Source organism: Castor canadensis, chromosome 7 (genome assembly GCF_047511655.1).
Source record: "Castor canadensis chromosome 7, mCasCan1.hap1v2, whole genome shotgun sequence".
Lineage (NCBI taxonomy): Eukaryota > Metazoa > Chordata > Mammalia > Rodentia > Castoridae > Castor > Castor canadensis.
The window spans coordinates 90,953,555-90,968,449 of record NC_133392.1 but is presented as its reverse complement, the minus strand read 5'-3'; the positions used below and the strand labels follow the sequence as shown (position 1 = coordinate 90,968,449).

Sequence of the window (14,895 nt, the reverse complement as noted above, 5' to 3'; positions counted from 1 at the left end):
TCGATGTCAGCCTCCCAAGTAGCTAGGATTACAGGCATGAGCCACTAATGCCCAGCCAATACTGTTTTTTTTTAAGAGCACATGTTTCAAATGTAGTTACCTCACAGAGGGATCTCCCCCAGACTGGTTCAGTATCACAGCCTAACAGCTAGACAGCAACTCTAATGGTTTTTTTGCTGCTGGTGGTAAACTGCTCAGCAGTATAAACTTAAACAAATGGTCAAGCATAGCCTGTGCACAGTCTTGATAGTGTCCAGTAACTGTCCTCACTTGGAGTACTCTGCTACTGATGAAAGGGAAACCTTAACATTCTATGCCTTAAGACAAAAAAAAAAAAAGCTGTTTCGAAAGCATATTTAAGTGAGGTGTATTTGAATGAAGATGATGGATAGGACTGACCAACTGGCCAGCCTATGGGCCTCATGCAGATATAGGAATTCAAATTCCACCCCCATATGGATCAACATTCACTTAGTATTTAGGACCTGGGAGAGGTAACTTCATGATCACTTACTAAAATAAGGTTGTCTTCCAAACTGAATTTCAACATACCATCTGCCCTCCAAACAAACATAATTTTACAGTTCTTTGAACTTGAGTATGGACTTTTTGAAACAAAAGTCAAGTAGAGAAACATAAAATAGTTCCCTTTTGGGGTAAGGAAAAGAATAGTATAAGGTACCTGCATGGTAACCATGACAATCTTCAAAATCTGCAAACCCAGTTTCCATGGGATCTGGCGTCTGGCTCGGTATTTCTCACAGGGGTTCATGAAGTAAAACTTCAGGTCTTCCCTGAGACATTCTTCTTTCACCTCAGAATCAAGATGCACCATTGTTTGGCTGCAACAGAAGGTCAATTTTTAAAGGAGTCCGTCCCTCAAAAAAGGTGCCACATGTCTTCCTGTTCACATGCTTCACCTGTGTGGGGGAGCATGGCTTGCTCCAACCAGTGAGCTCTTTTCTTCTGTAGAAATCTGAAAACTACTCCACCCTTTCTACTACGTGCCTCTCCACATAGCTGCCAACTTAATTCAAAATGGCCATTCTGGAGAGTTCTAAAATTAGAATTTTATTAGTTAGACTCATTAGTTCTGGCATCTTAATACATATCCTTGTGTGTATGCATGTATGTTAGTGTGCATATGACTGTGTGTGAATGCATAAGTGTCTGAGTGTGTTTGCAAGTGTGTGTATGAACAAAAACTACACGGGACATTTCCCTAACACATTTCTTTCAGGCCTGAAATGACATAAATTTAGTATAGAAACTAATGGGATTAAATTGCTATGGACACAAAGAATCTTTATTCTATAACTCTCCTGAGAAAGGTTATGTTGCCCCTTTTTGGATAAAACGTCAATAATTATAAGGTTCCAGAACATAAATAACTTGAAAAAGTAGAATAAAATATCTCTATTTATGCCTGGTCAGATTTTGTGGGCTTAGATTAGTAGTATTTTGTTTTTCCTGTTTCAGGGCTCTGGATTCAGAGATGGTTCGGTTAGGACACAAAGAACCAAAGGAGACGTGGCCATAAGACCGTGATTATAACCAATGAGACACATGTGGTCTTTCTGTTAGGAAGTCCCCAAAGTGAGATGTGCAAAACAATTCATTGGTGTATAGAAAACATTAGTGGCTCTATTTTATTCTTAATCTTAAAAGCTAAGAATCGGGACTAATATAACATAGAGTAAACATATATCACAAAAATTAATTAAATTACAGAGTACACATATAACAATATAACATAGGACAGTATTATATATGAAATATGTAACAGTAAGAATAATCATTTATAAATAAATATGCACACATTGGGGCTATTGTGTTGAATGTTTACTGCTGGGCCCATAATCAACAGATTGGCACTCATACTGTAGATACAGACCATTGTCTGGCACTCCTAGAACTCATCTTACCACCACAGGGGAGCCTTCCAGAGACTGGAGCTAGCACAGAAAGTCAGACAAGAGATAGCCTGAAGCTATCTATCCCAAGACTTTCAGTTTGAGCCAGTAAATACCCTTGGAACTTAAGTCACTGTGAGTTAAATTTGTGTATGCTGCCATGGGAAGTGTCTTGATCAACAAATTCTAATAAATTAGGCCAGTCATTCAAGTTACACATTTCTTGGGGAAGTTTTTGCAATTGAGCATTATTCTTGGGAATCTTTTTAGTGGGAATACTTGAATAACATTTTTAAGCTGACTTATGATCTGTGGTACTTGCATTGACTAACAAGTTTAAAAGAAGCCCAAAAGGAAGTGACCCTTGAAAGCTCATGTTCAGCTGTTAATGATTTTCCACTTCTAATGTGAGTTATTTAGACACTCTGGGTTCCAGAATTAGTGGGCGATGTTAGCCAGAAAAGAGGATAGGAAAGAATAAAGGAGGGAAGGGGGAAAGAAAGGAAACGCAGGAAGAAAGGAGAGAGGGAAGTAAGGAGGGAGGGAGGAAGGAGAAAAGAAAACTCCTGCTTTTTGAGGGGGTAGGGAGGGAAGTGCCTGTAAAGACCTGAGTAGTCAAAAGAGAGCAGAGGGCTCCTGGACCAATCTCAGTGGAAGCCTATAAAAGTAAGATCCATTTCCATTCACACATTCGTGGAGTTGTGTGGCCTCAGGAAAGGGAAGCAAGAACCAAAACCCACCCAAGACCTAACAGGAGATCCTTCTCCCCAGTGGGCTGATGTTTCAGGAAAATAGCCAACACTGAACCTGCCTATCCCCGGTTTAAAGGATTACAGAGGACAGCAGAGTGGTTCCAAATCTTCTCTCCAAAGAAAGCAGAAATCATTAAAAAATAGACCCAGCCTGAGAAATGATGGCCACAACCAAGCCCTGTGAGCCTCACACCTGCATGATCAGGGAATTTGAAACCATGACCTTGCTTGAGCCTGGGGGTCCCAGACTGGAATTGCCCCTCATATTCTAGAAAACATGGAGGCCTCTCCAGAGGTTCATCCTAGGACTTGGAACACTCTAACAAATAACTTGAAAAACATGTTCAGTGAGTAGTTAAATTTAGAAACAGAACTGAGTATAATAGAATTAGACCCATTAGGAAAAAAACCATGCTTACCATACAACATGGGTAAAAATATTTCCAAGAAAAACTAGAGAAAACAAAATGCTTTTATTTATTTAATTTTTTTGGTAGGAGTGGAGTTTGAACTTGGGGCTTTGAGCTTGCAAAGCAGGTGGCTCTACCTCTGGATCCACGCCTCCAGGCCGATCTTCCCAATCTCTTCCTCCCAAGTAGCTAGGATTACAGGCGTGAACCATTGGTGCCCAGCAAAACAAAATGCTTTTAGAAATAAAAAATGATTACCACAATGAATCTCATTTCAAAAAAAATTGAGGGCTTTACAATATGTTTGCCCTCAGCCTACTATAGTCACCCCTGACTGAATTTGACTGACTTCATGAGCACTTAATGTGCTGAGCGAGCATTGGACTGGATACTTGGTATACAAGACTGAATACGTCCCTTGGTATAGGAGAGAGACTTGTGAATGCATTAATGTCCAATGGGCAAATGAATGCTGTACCACAGCCTAAAACGTAAGTGCCACAGGAGGCTAGACTAACAACATCGAGGGACACATTTCCCAGAGCGAGATGACATCTTAACAGTCCAAGAGCAACATCCTCAAAGGTGGACTTCAGAGTCCTGAGAAGATTCCTAGAGGAAGCCCCCATGGATGTGTTTGAGTAAGACTGAGCTCAGCATTACCACCATCACTTTAGTGTCCTGTGTGGTTAACTTATCCATCCTGATGATCCCTACACACCTTTCTTGTAGCAAAACATGAGAAGGTGTGTACTAGATTCTTAGAACCCTGATGGTAAGGCCATAGAGCTGTCCCACCCCACCCCACTCCCACCATGCACCCACATACCAGCCTCTGTGTGAGAAATGCTGGACTGAAGGAAGAAGAGGTTGCTTTTGCCAAAGCAGTGGAGAAAGCACAGTGCATTTGGTCAACTACCTAGTGACCTTGAAAGCCAGGATCTGCTGAAGCCATTTTCCTACCTTCTAGGAGTTCACACGAAGGGAAGGAAGTAACACAAAAAGAAAAACACAGTGCATTTGGTCAACTACCTAGTGACCTTGAAAGCCAAGATCTGCTGAAGCCATTTTCCTACCTTCTAGGAGTTCACACGAAGGGAAGGAAGTGACACAAAAAGACAAAAGTACAGAGAGATGTCAAGAGCTATGCTGGGAGGTGCAGCGAGTGCTACAGGAACAGAAACAGTGCCTCATGTGCCCAACTGACTCAAGAAACCTTGCCATTCAGTGGTCAAGAAATGATAGTGATGGTCACATTATTCTAAGAAAATTAATTTATTAAGAAGTCTCAGGGAGCCAGGTGCCGGTGGCTATCCCCTGTAATCCTAGCTACTCAGGAGGCAGAGATCAGGAGGATCGTGGTTCCAGGTCAGCCCAGGCAAATAGTTCTCAAGATCCTATTTCAAAAAACCCTTCACAAAAATAGGGCTGGTGGAGTGGCTCAAGGTGAAGGCCCTGAGTTCAAGCCCTAGTACCACAAAAAAAAAAAAGTTGTCTCAGGGAAAGGCAGGGGAGGGAGAGAGTGAGACAGAGAGAGAAAGAAGGAGGAGAAGGAGGAGGAAGGAGAAGGTAAAGGAGGAGAGGAGAACAGGGGAGGGGAAGAAGGGAGAGGAAATCAATAGCAAAAGCTTCAAAAGGAGATTTTAAGGCTAGGATGTAGCATTTGCCTAGTTTTAAAATGTGTGAAGCCCTGGGTTTGCACCAAAAAAAAAAAAAAAAAAGACAAAAAAATAAATTGTAAGTAATGAATCTCAAAAATCACTCATTATGTTACATTATTTCTATGACTATATCCTTCCAGAATTGTTTCTTAATTTATTTATAAGCAGTAGTAATACTTCTAATATGAATGATTAAAGAAAAAATTTAAGCTACTCTGAAAAACATTTCCCTTGAATACAGGAGACAATTGGCAAAATACAGGGTAGTACTGGTGGATTGTGATGATCTGACAGGATGACAGAAAACAGAAAAATATTAATTGATATAAAGAATTAAGGTGCTCAAGAAATAGTTCTCTCTCTCTCTCTCTCCCTCTCTCATACTGGGGCTTGAACTTAAGGCCTCACTCTTGCCAGGCAGGCTCTCTACCACTTGGTTTGTGTGCACAGCCCTTATTCTTTAATAAGTCTAAGTTTGAAAATAACATCTAAATTTGGGAGGAAATGCTAATGATATTTTAGTTCAAATATTCTAGTATCTCAAGGCAAAAATGTGAATGTGTAAGTTTTCTAAACTTCTCTGAGGACTCTTTCTTGCCCCCCCCATTCCCAATTTGTAAGTCTGCCCAGCTCCTAAGTACATGAATGTTATTAAACAGACACATTCACACAGACAGCTTATTGCTGTAACAAAAGTAAGATGGTATGAAAAGGATGGTGCAAAGCAGAGACAGAAGAACAAAAAGTAAAAGCCAAACAGGACCTATTGGCACAAAACATTTACTCATTTGATACACACTTTCCAACACCCTAAGATGTTAAGCATTAGCTAGGCATTTGATTCAGAAAGCTTGAAAGGTACAATCACAAATTCATAAGCAATAGTTAGGTCAGCAAACAGAACAAACTACAATCTCCATCACAAACAATGAACAGCACCAAAGGATTTAGAAAGAAGATAGAAAACATCACGAGTCATGGAAAGTAAAAGTGACTATAACATCAGACCAATCAAGGAGCATAAATCACGGAAGGTCTAATATACTGACTGGGCTGGATATGGTGCAGTGGGAGGCACAGGCAGGAGGATCGAGATCTGAGGCAGGCCCCATGCAAAAACACAAGATCCTATCCAAAAAATAACAAAAGGCAAAAAGGGCTGGGGAGTGGCTCAAGTGATAGAGCACCTGCCTAGCAAGCATGAGGCCATGAGTTCAAACCCCTGAACTGCCACAAAATAATAATAATGATAAAAAAGTTTTTAATAAATTACACTGACCCAGTATTTGCAGGAAAGCCATCAACTGAAATTGCACGAAATAAATAAGAGCAATTGCCACCCTTATGAATTGTTAGTTTCACTAAACTATAGGAAATTCATGACCTGGAGTTTTTATAGGCTTAGCAAGTAGCACTATCAAAGATCAAAACACCAAAGAGAAAAGCACAGTATTTCTAAGCATAAAAAAACAGAATGCTGAGCTGGGTACCTGGGTCCCATGCCTGTAGCCTCAGCCTGAAAGGTTGAGATTGGAAGAATTGCAGTTGAGGCCCATCTGGGCTAAAAGTTAACAAGATTTCATCTTAACCAATAGCTGTGTGTGGTGGAATGAGTCTGTCATCCCAAGCTACTTTGGTAGGAGGATCAAGGTTCTAGGCCAGCCTGGGCAAAAAAGTTTGTGAGACCCCATCTTAATGGAAAAATGTTGGACAAGGTGGTGCACACCTGCCATCCAGGTTCAGGCCATCCTGGGCAAAAATCAAGACCCTATCTCCAAAATAACCAGAACAAAAGAGGCTAGAGTTGTGGTTCAAGTGGATAAGAGTGCCTGCCCAGCAAGTGCAAAGCTCTGAGTTCAACCCCAGGACCACCAAAAAACATTAAAAAAAAAAAAAGCAGCATGAAGCCCTAAGTTCAAACCTCCATCCCATCCAAGAAAACAAACAAGATCTGGAAAGTCACCCATACAAGCGGTGAAACAAACGCTGGAGATGCTGGAATGGAAAACTAAACAGAATCTAGAAAGAAACCTGACAGTACTGTGGTGTGAAGACAGGAGGGAAGCAGAGCAAAGCTGGGCAGTTATTAAGAAAACCTGCTCTTTCTCTAGATAATCCAGTCATGTGATGTTAGGTAGATGTAAGGCTATCATATGACCAAGAGCAAGTTCAGCCTTATCAAACCAAGAGTCTATGGAAGCCTGATGTTCTGAGAAAACAAAAGAAACAAGGTGCCAGTGATTCTTAATCTTACTGGGGCCATAAACCCCCATGAGAACAGGAAGAAGGCTCTTGAACTTTGCCCAGGAAAAAAACTGCACACACCAGTTGCAGTGATGGTAACTTGTCAGGAAATAAGCCAACCAGCCCCAGGCTGTCTTTGCTTTAGCTTACACTCCTGACCCTTATTGCACTTGACAGGAGTGACAAGGAGTCCCCACATGATTCTGCTGCAAAACCCAGTAGAAAAACCTCCACTTTAGCCATCACTGTTGTTATTCCTCATTTTACCAATGAGGCAATTCAGGTACCCCAACTTGACTCCAAATATAAGAATCCAGTATTTGCTGGGCATAATGGTACATGCCCATAAAATCCCAGCTACTCAGGAGGCAAAGACAGGAAGATGGTTAGTTCAAGGACAGTCCACATAAAGACTGTGAGACCATCTCAAAACAAATAATAATAGTGCAGACAAAAACAAAAGTGTCTGGGGGAGTGGCTCAAGTGGTAGAGAGCTTGTGCAGTGCCTTCTAATATGTGTAAGGCACTGGTTCAACCCCCAGTACGAAAAAAATCCAATCTGTGATCCTTTGTACATCGTGCTTTTATATGTGTGTGTGTGTGTGTGTGTGTGTGTGAAAGAGAGAGAGAGAGAGAAAGAGAGAGAGACTGGGCTTTAAACTCAGGGCTTCATGCTTGCAAAGCAGGCATTCCACCACTTGAATCCATTTTGCTCTGATCATTTTGGAGTTGGGGGATCTCAAACTATTTGTGCAGGCTAGCCTCCAATCATGATCCTTCCAATCTCAGCCTCTCAAGTAGCTAGAATTATAGGTGTAAACCACAGGCACTGGCTCATTGTGCCACTTGCCACCTGAGTTAACACTTCTTACTGAGTAATGGTCAGGAATGAAGCAAAAACAGTATGTCCAAATACAATTTCAGTTGAAAGTGTGTGTCATTTTGACAAAGAGCCATTGTAATCCATAAATTCAGGAGATTTCCACATGGTCATGTTATCTGAATGAGAAGGAAAGAAAATCACAGCACAAAGAAAGCCATCTGATAGGACGAACCCAGCAATTGCCTTCCCCAAGGAAACCTGTGCTACAACCTGGGTTTCCATTTCTATTGGTCCACTGGAAGTGCTTGGGATCAGCCATCTCCTGTGTTGGAGGCCCACCAGTACTTCTCCAGCATTTGGTATAGCTGACCACCACTGCCCTGATGAAGGCACTTCTCTCACCTTCCAGGAAACCCTCCTCCTCTGGCTTTCCTTCATTGGGCCCTTCTCAGTCGGCTCTGCTGGCCTCCCTTCCACCTGACCTTAGAGGTCAAGGCATGGTCAGGGCTCTTTTATTCACCATCCTGTATTCTAGAAAAGCTTTCCCAATCCTGTGAATTTAAATACTTTCCACCTGATGGTGTCACATTGGCATCTCCAACAAACATCTCTTGAGAAGATTCCCAAATGCAACCTCTTTCTTGAAACACCACACACAGGTCAGATAGGTTCTCACTCTTGCCCTCACCTGCTCCTCTGCTCATCTTCCCACTGCAACACACTGCAATTGTTCATCCAAGAGCTCCTCTGCTATCCATAGTCCAGTCTGTGCTTTCCCGCCCTACTTCGTAGTAGAATCACTCTGGGAGCCTTAAAGGATTTCAGGGCCTGGCTCCCAACTCCTACACATCAGTCAGTGTAGACAGCATCACTGGAGAGTTGTACTGTGATTTCTTCCTTTTTTTCAACTCTCACATCTAGCTTATCAAGTCTTCATTCAGATCATGAGTGGTCTCCATTGCTCTCTTCCCACTGCAGCCTCCCTGGTCCCGAATAGGTCAACTCTCACCTGACTATAGCCACAGCTTCCCAATGTTCCACACTACAGCTAGAGAGGGGAATTTATTTTATTATTTTTTAAAACTTAAAAAAAAAAAACTATTGCTGTATTGGGGGTGCATTGTGACATTTATCAAAGGTTCTTATATTATAGTTGAATTCACACCCCCCTCTATCATTCTCTTTTATCCCTTAGCTGGAGGAATTTAAAACTAAGTTAACTAACTTTAAATTAACTAATTTCATAAGTCAGATGTTAGTTCCCTGCTTAAAACACTTCTGGAACTTTTTCTTACTTTCAGAGTAAAATCCAACTTCACACCTTTTCACACCAGCCCACTCCTCTCCATACCCTCTCTTCTGCTTCCCCCTGCACCATGGCTTCATTCCTGGCTCTGGAACATTCCTTATTCTGGGGGTTTACACTTACTGTTTCAGCTACCTTACCTCTTTTTCCCCAACTCTTTTCATATCAGGTTCTTGTCACCAGTCACTTCTCAGCTAAAATGTTACCTTTTTAAAGAGGCCCCTTAACCACTGTAATACATGTGGCCTTCTCCACTCCCTCTGTGTCCCTTTATTTTCTTTATAGTCAAGATCACAGGCTCTGTTGGTCTTCTTTACAACACAGCTTCATGAAGCCCTGGTCTTGCTTATCAGTATATACACCAGCATATGGCAGACTACCCATCACATGGGAGGTGGTCAATGAAAAGAAATGAACTAATAAGTGAGACAGAAACCTGACTACATGAACTTTTCCTTGGCAAGTATCCTTCAAGATCATATAGTAATAATAGTTATTAATAACAAAGTAACAATAGAAAATCTAAAATACTGATATGAAAAACCGAATCAAAAACATGTAGAAGTGGGCTGGGGTGTAGCTCTATGGTAGAGTTGCTTGCCTACTATGCACAAGGCCCCAGGTTCAATCCCCAGCATCACACACACACACAAAGTGTTAAAGTCTTTCTTTTTTTTCCTGGTGATACTAGGATTTGAACTCAAGGTCTTGTGCTTACTGGGCAGGTACTGTTCTACTTGAGCCATTCCACTAGCACCCTGAAATCTTGCTTAGCCAAAATATATTACAGGGTCATAAGTAATTTTTTTTTTTGGTGGTGGTATTGGGGTTTGAACTCAGAGCTTCACGTTTACAAAGCAGGTGCTCTGCTTGAGTCACACTTCCATCCCATTTTGCTCTGGTTATTTTGGAGATAGAGTTTCATGAGCTATTTGCCCTGGCTGGTCTTGAACCATGATCTTCCTGATCTCAGCCTCCCAAGTAGCTAGGATTACAGGCATGAGCCACAGGTACCTAGTTGGTCCTAAGTAATTTAGGTGCCTAGTTTGCTGACAGAAATCCTATTTTGTTTTACTCACTATTCCTAATGTCTTTCCAGAGATTGAATTATTCAATGGATTGTTACCATGATAATTTACTATCTAAGTAGGAAAGAGAAAGTTAGAGTCCTCTCTCAAACTGAATGCAAACTATAAAACTTAAGACACATTAAAAAAATAAAATTGACATCCTATACTTCTAGAATTTTACAGCTAATTTAATGTCTTTCTAAGTAGGCCAAAATCCAGAATCAAAGAAAATGACTGACAGACCTTAGCATAAAAAATAAAGACATCAAAAGTCAAAAGACAGACAGGAAGAAAAGATATACTATGTATTTAAGCATGCCGTACTTTACTGTCTATTACCTGTAGAGGAGTCCCAACTACTAATAAGAAAAACACAGCCTGATAAAACAACAGGCAGAGTCTGAACAGCCACCAAACATTAACTAAGAGCAAAACTCACTAATAATCAGATTGGTGAATATCTACCTTAACTTTTACTTATCAAATATGGAGGAACCGTATAGAAGGAAATGTGAACACTGAAGGGCACTTGGGCAACAGCTATACTGTAAGACTTTCTAAGATCTAGGAATCAAACTTGTATGGATTTATACAACAATTTTAAAATAACTGGTCAGAAAAATCAGTCCTATTACAATCCTATTTGTTAAATTATTACAGTCCTATTTGTTAAATTATTACAGTCCTATTTGCTAAATTTTTTTAAGTTACAAAACAGATTGAGATCTCATTTTTTCAAAATATGTCAGCATTTATGTCTGTATGCAGACATTTTCAAAAGTCTAGATAGAACACATCCTGGTAACCACAGTGAAGTATATCGTAAGAGATCTAAAATTTCCTTGTCAAGTTTTTCCTAGTTGCTTCATTCTTGTGAATTGTTGAGTTAACATTGTGAATCAAAATAAGCTTAAAAAAAAAAAATTCTACTATGTCTCAGGCAATCGGGCATTTCCCTGCCCTTAGTTTGTGTGTGGTGAGTGGTAATAGAGTAGAGGAAGATAAGCATAGAGGATGATTCCAATTTTCTTCAGCAGTGACCAGATAGGCCCAGGATGAGTGTCCGGGGGCCACTGGCAGATGGAGGACTTTGGACCAATTAACAACTCCTACATGAGGTTTCACTCCAATTTCCTCATGGCTTGCTGGTCCATAAGAGGAAAAGAAAGACAGAGTCCAGTTAGCCATGGCTCTGAGGTTGTTGGGCTCCAATTAAAGGAAGTTGAGAGAGGAAAAAAAAAAAGGCAAATAAGTAAGCTTTGGTCTCTTTCTCAGCATCTCTCTCAAAACATAGACACATGGTCCCTCAGACCCTAAGAAGGAAGTCCAAAGGGGCTTTTCATTTTCCATTAGAGCCACCCACAAAAGATGCACATGCTAAGTTTTCAGGAATTTCCCTAAAGACAGCCATGCCACTAAGTTCCTATAAAATCATCCCCTCACCACTTTGCTGCCTCAGATTACCAGGAAAGCAGAACTAGAGCTGCATGTTTTAGAAGTGTTTTTTCTCAATAAACCACCTACACACTCCTTTGAAAACAGAAGGAAGAATCAGCTCTCTGGGGCAGAATGAGTACATGGTAACCTCTACTCCTCAACCTTACAGCGGGGAGAGAACTGCAATTATGGTACTCCCTAAATAACTTTTGTCTTTCTCTAATGTTTTCCATAAGTATCTGATTTAATAGGGCCATCCTGAGTAAAAGAAGTTACAAACAAATGTCATTTTTCCCTCAAAGCATCGACTTTACCTTAATTCCGGACAAGCCAATCTCAGTGTCATGTTGGTGAATTCCTATATTCACCCCTCCTCAAGAAAATTCCTTTAGTTGGAGTCCAGGCATGGTAGTGTGTGCCAGCTACTCTGAAGGTGAAGATGGGAAGATTACAATTCAAAGCTGACCGTTGCAAAAATACAGGACCCTATGGAAAAAGTAACTAAAGAAAAATGACTGGGGGCATGTCTTAAGTGGTAGAGCACCTGTCCAACAGGTGTGAAACCCTGAGTTCAAACTCCAGGACTACCACAAAAAAATGGAAGGAAGGAAGGAAGGAAGGAAGGAAGGAAGGAAGAAAGGAAGGAAGGAAAAGGAAATCCCTTTAGTTGCCCTCTAGCTGGGTTAAGTAATGTAGTTTTCTTTTAAAAGTTCTTCATTTAAAGGCTGGTGGAGTGGCTTAAGTGGTACAGTGCCTGGCTAATGGTACAGAGCCTGTGTGAGACTCTGAGTTCAAATCCCAGTACTACAAAAAAAGAAAAGAAAGGAAGAAAAAAACCTAAAGGTCCATCATTTAAATTGTGGGTCATCTAGAATTATTACACCAAGGACAATTTTCCAGAATCTTTGGCCTTACAAGTTACTAATTATTACCTGGCAGGTATCTTAGGCTGAACCCACCCAACTGTCTTCAAAATACAAACAAAATACAACTTTGAAAGTAGCAAAAAAAGAAGCAGGTCACCTGCTGAGGTGGCCAAGTAGTTCTCCAAAGCAATCTCCTCACATAAGGGAGAAGGTGCTGAGGCCAGGCCCCAAAGTGGAGCAGATACCTCAGGCTGAAGCAGGATCAGAAAAAAGGGGAAAAAAATCCTAAATGGCTGCAAAAGCAAACAAAGCCAAAAACATGTTTGAAATACTTGATACTGAAGATACTGAACAGAATATTGTAGTCCCATTAGAAAAAAAAAAAAAAGAGTCTGGGAATAAAGTTTCTCTTGGAAGCCCTTAACAGGTGGCCTAAGAACTTTCTGAAGAGTCACTTGTCCTTGAGTGTTAGCTGAAGAGAGCAGTTTAGCTTCAGGGAAAGGTTCACTTTTTTTTTTTTTCCCTTAACTTTTACAGCCAACAAGATTTTCTCTGGCTACTGTTTTTACTTAGAAAACTTTAGCCACAAGAAGCCACCTGTGTGTGTGTGTGTGTTTGATTGTTTTAAAAATATTCTTAATCTAGGTTTCACTTCACTGACAGAAGAGTGAGTGGGCAAAGAGATTAACTCGTGAACACCATCACTCCTGACTTTCACTTCCCTATTGTTCACGCTGTTTAAAATTTGTCCCAAGACTGTTCCTATTTGCTTCTTTAGGATACTTTATATTTACTGCTTTATTTAGTAAAACAATCCTGTGATATGCTCCTCCTTGGAGAAAAGGATATAATCTCCTCTGACACTTTATCAAGATCAACCAACATAGGAAAATAAATAAAATGTGCCTTTTTTTTTATTAGCATATATTAGTTACAGGGGGTTTCATTGTGGCATTAACATATGTGTTTAGGATGTATCCTAATTAGATTCACCCCCTTCATCATTCTCTTTCAGCCCCCTCCCCCCTTCTTAGAATAATTTCAACAGGTTTCATTGTTCTATTTTCATACAGTATACAAAGTACATCCACCATATCCGCCCTCCTTCACTCTCTCTGTTTACCCTCCCCCCTCCCACTGGTACTCACCCCCGGACAGGACCTGTTTTACCTTCCTGTCCTTCATTTTTTAAAGTGCATATTGATTGAAAGTATGACGGTTCTTAAAGGGGTCTCTGGCTCTAGACCCTAATTTTATAGAAGTTTTGCTATTGAGAAGGGTGTGCCTGGGCAGTGGGCATTTGACGCCTCTAAAGGTATGAAGAGGGAGGTAAGCGAAAATCTGAACAGACCTCTGACTCAACAGGAAGAGGCCACCAGATTGCCCAAAACTTGTACAGTTTGGTTAGCGAAGTCCACATCCCACTTCTGGAGAGAACTATGCAGTTGGTCCCTTCTATATAAAATATCAGAGTTGCATCCTGATTTCCATGGACTCCTCTCCCACCTCTCTCTCACCTCACCTTTCTCCATTCTATTTACAATGACACACAATTTTCACCATTTGCGAGCACACCCAAAGGTATCCTTTACTCTAACAATGGCCACTGCTTCTGAAGAGCGCAGAAGCCACAGGGTATGTCAAAAGCTGGTGAGACCTTGAAGGAAATCTGCTAAGAAAAATAATGGAGTCAAGATGAAAAGACTATAAACCACACCCACCATGAGCACAAGCCTGTTCCAGCCCAAGCAGAAAAGGGTAAATAAATCCAGAGTCCACTCTCTTCTTACTTTTTAAGACAGTGCATTTAGAGAGAAGGTAGATGGATAACTTCTACCCATCTGGACTATTAAAAATTGACTCCTCAGCATTAAAAGACACAGCTTATAAATTTCACACTGGTCATTTTTCTGTGCCATTCACAAGTATCCAGTTGTAAACATACCATCAAAGGTCTGAAAAATATATAACGCACTTGCTGAAAATTAGTTTATCTGGACAGCCACCATGGATCAGGTAAATTCCTCCCTTGAATTCTTGCTAACTTTTTTTTTGGGGGGGGGCAAGACTGAGGTTTCAACTCAGGGCTTTGCGTTTGCCAAGCAGGCGCTCTGCCACTTGAGCTCCACACCTCCAATCCCCTTGCTAGCTGCAGAAAAGTCTCAACACTACTTTAGTAAAGTTTAACGGCCCACCAATATATTTGTTTTGAGAGCTCAAGCTCGGAGCGGAAGCCAAGGCCAGTTTGTGCTCGGGAGCCCTAGGAGCTCTGACCACGGAGGAGGGGCCCCTGGGCAGCACCATCGGGCTGAACTGTGCGCCTTTTCATGAAGGCCGAGAAGCTGGGATTAACCACACTGTAACCCTCCCACCTGAGAAAAGGCCTGTCTGTTCCCAAAGGCCTTATTTAACT

At 41.1% G+C, this 14,895-nt stretch overlaps 1 protein-coding gene across 1 annotated transcript in view; it reads right to left on the bottom strand.

The window, feature by feature from the left end:
* The window catches only part of Mcoln2 (mucolipin TRP cation channel 2), a 55,656-nt gene that overhangs the window by 39,927 nt on the left and 834 nt on the right, over nt 1-14,895 (bottom strand). The window contains exon 2 of the mRNA XM_074079569.1: nt 683-842. Coding sequence (XP_073935670.1) covers nt 683-842 — 160 coding nt within the window. The remainder of the gene's footprint in view (nt 1-682; nt 843-14,895) is intronic.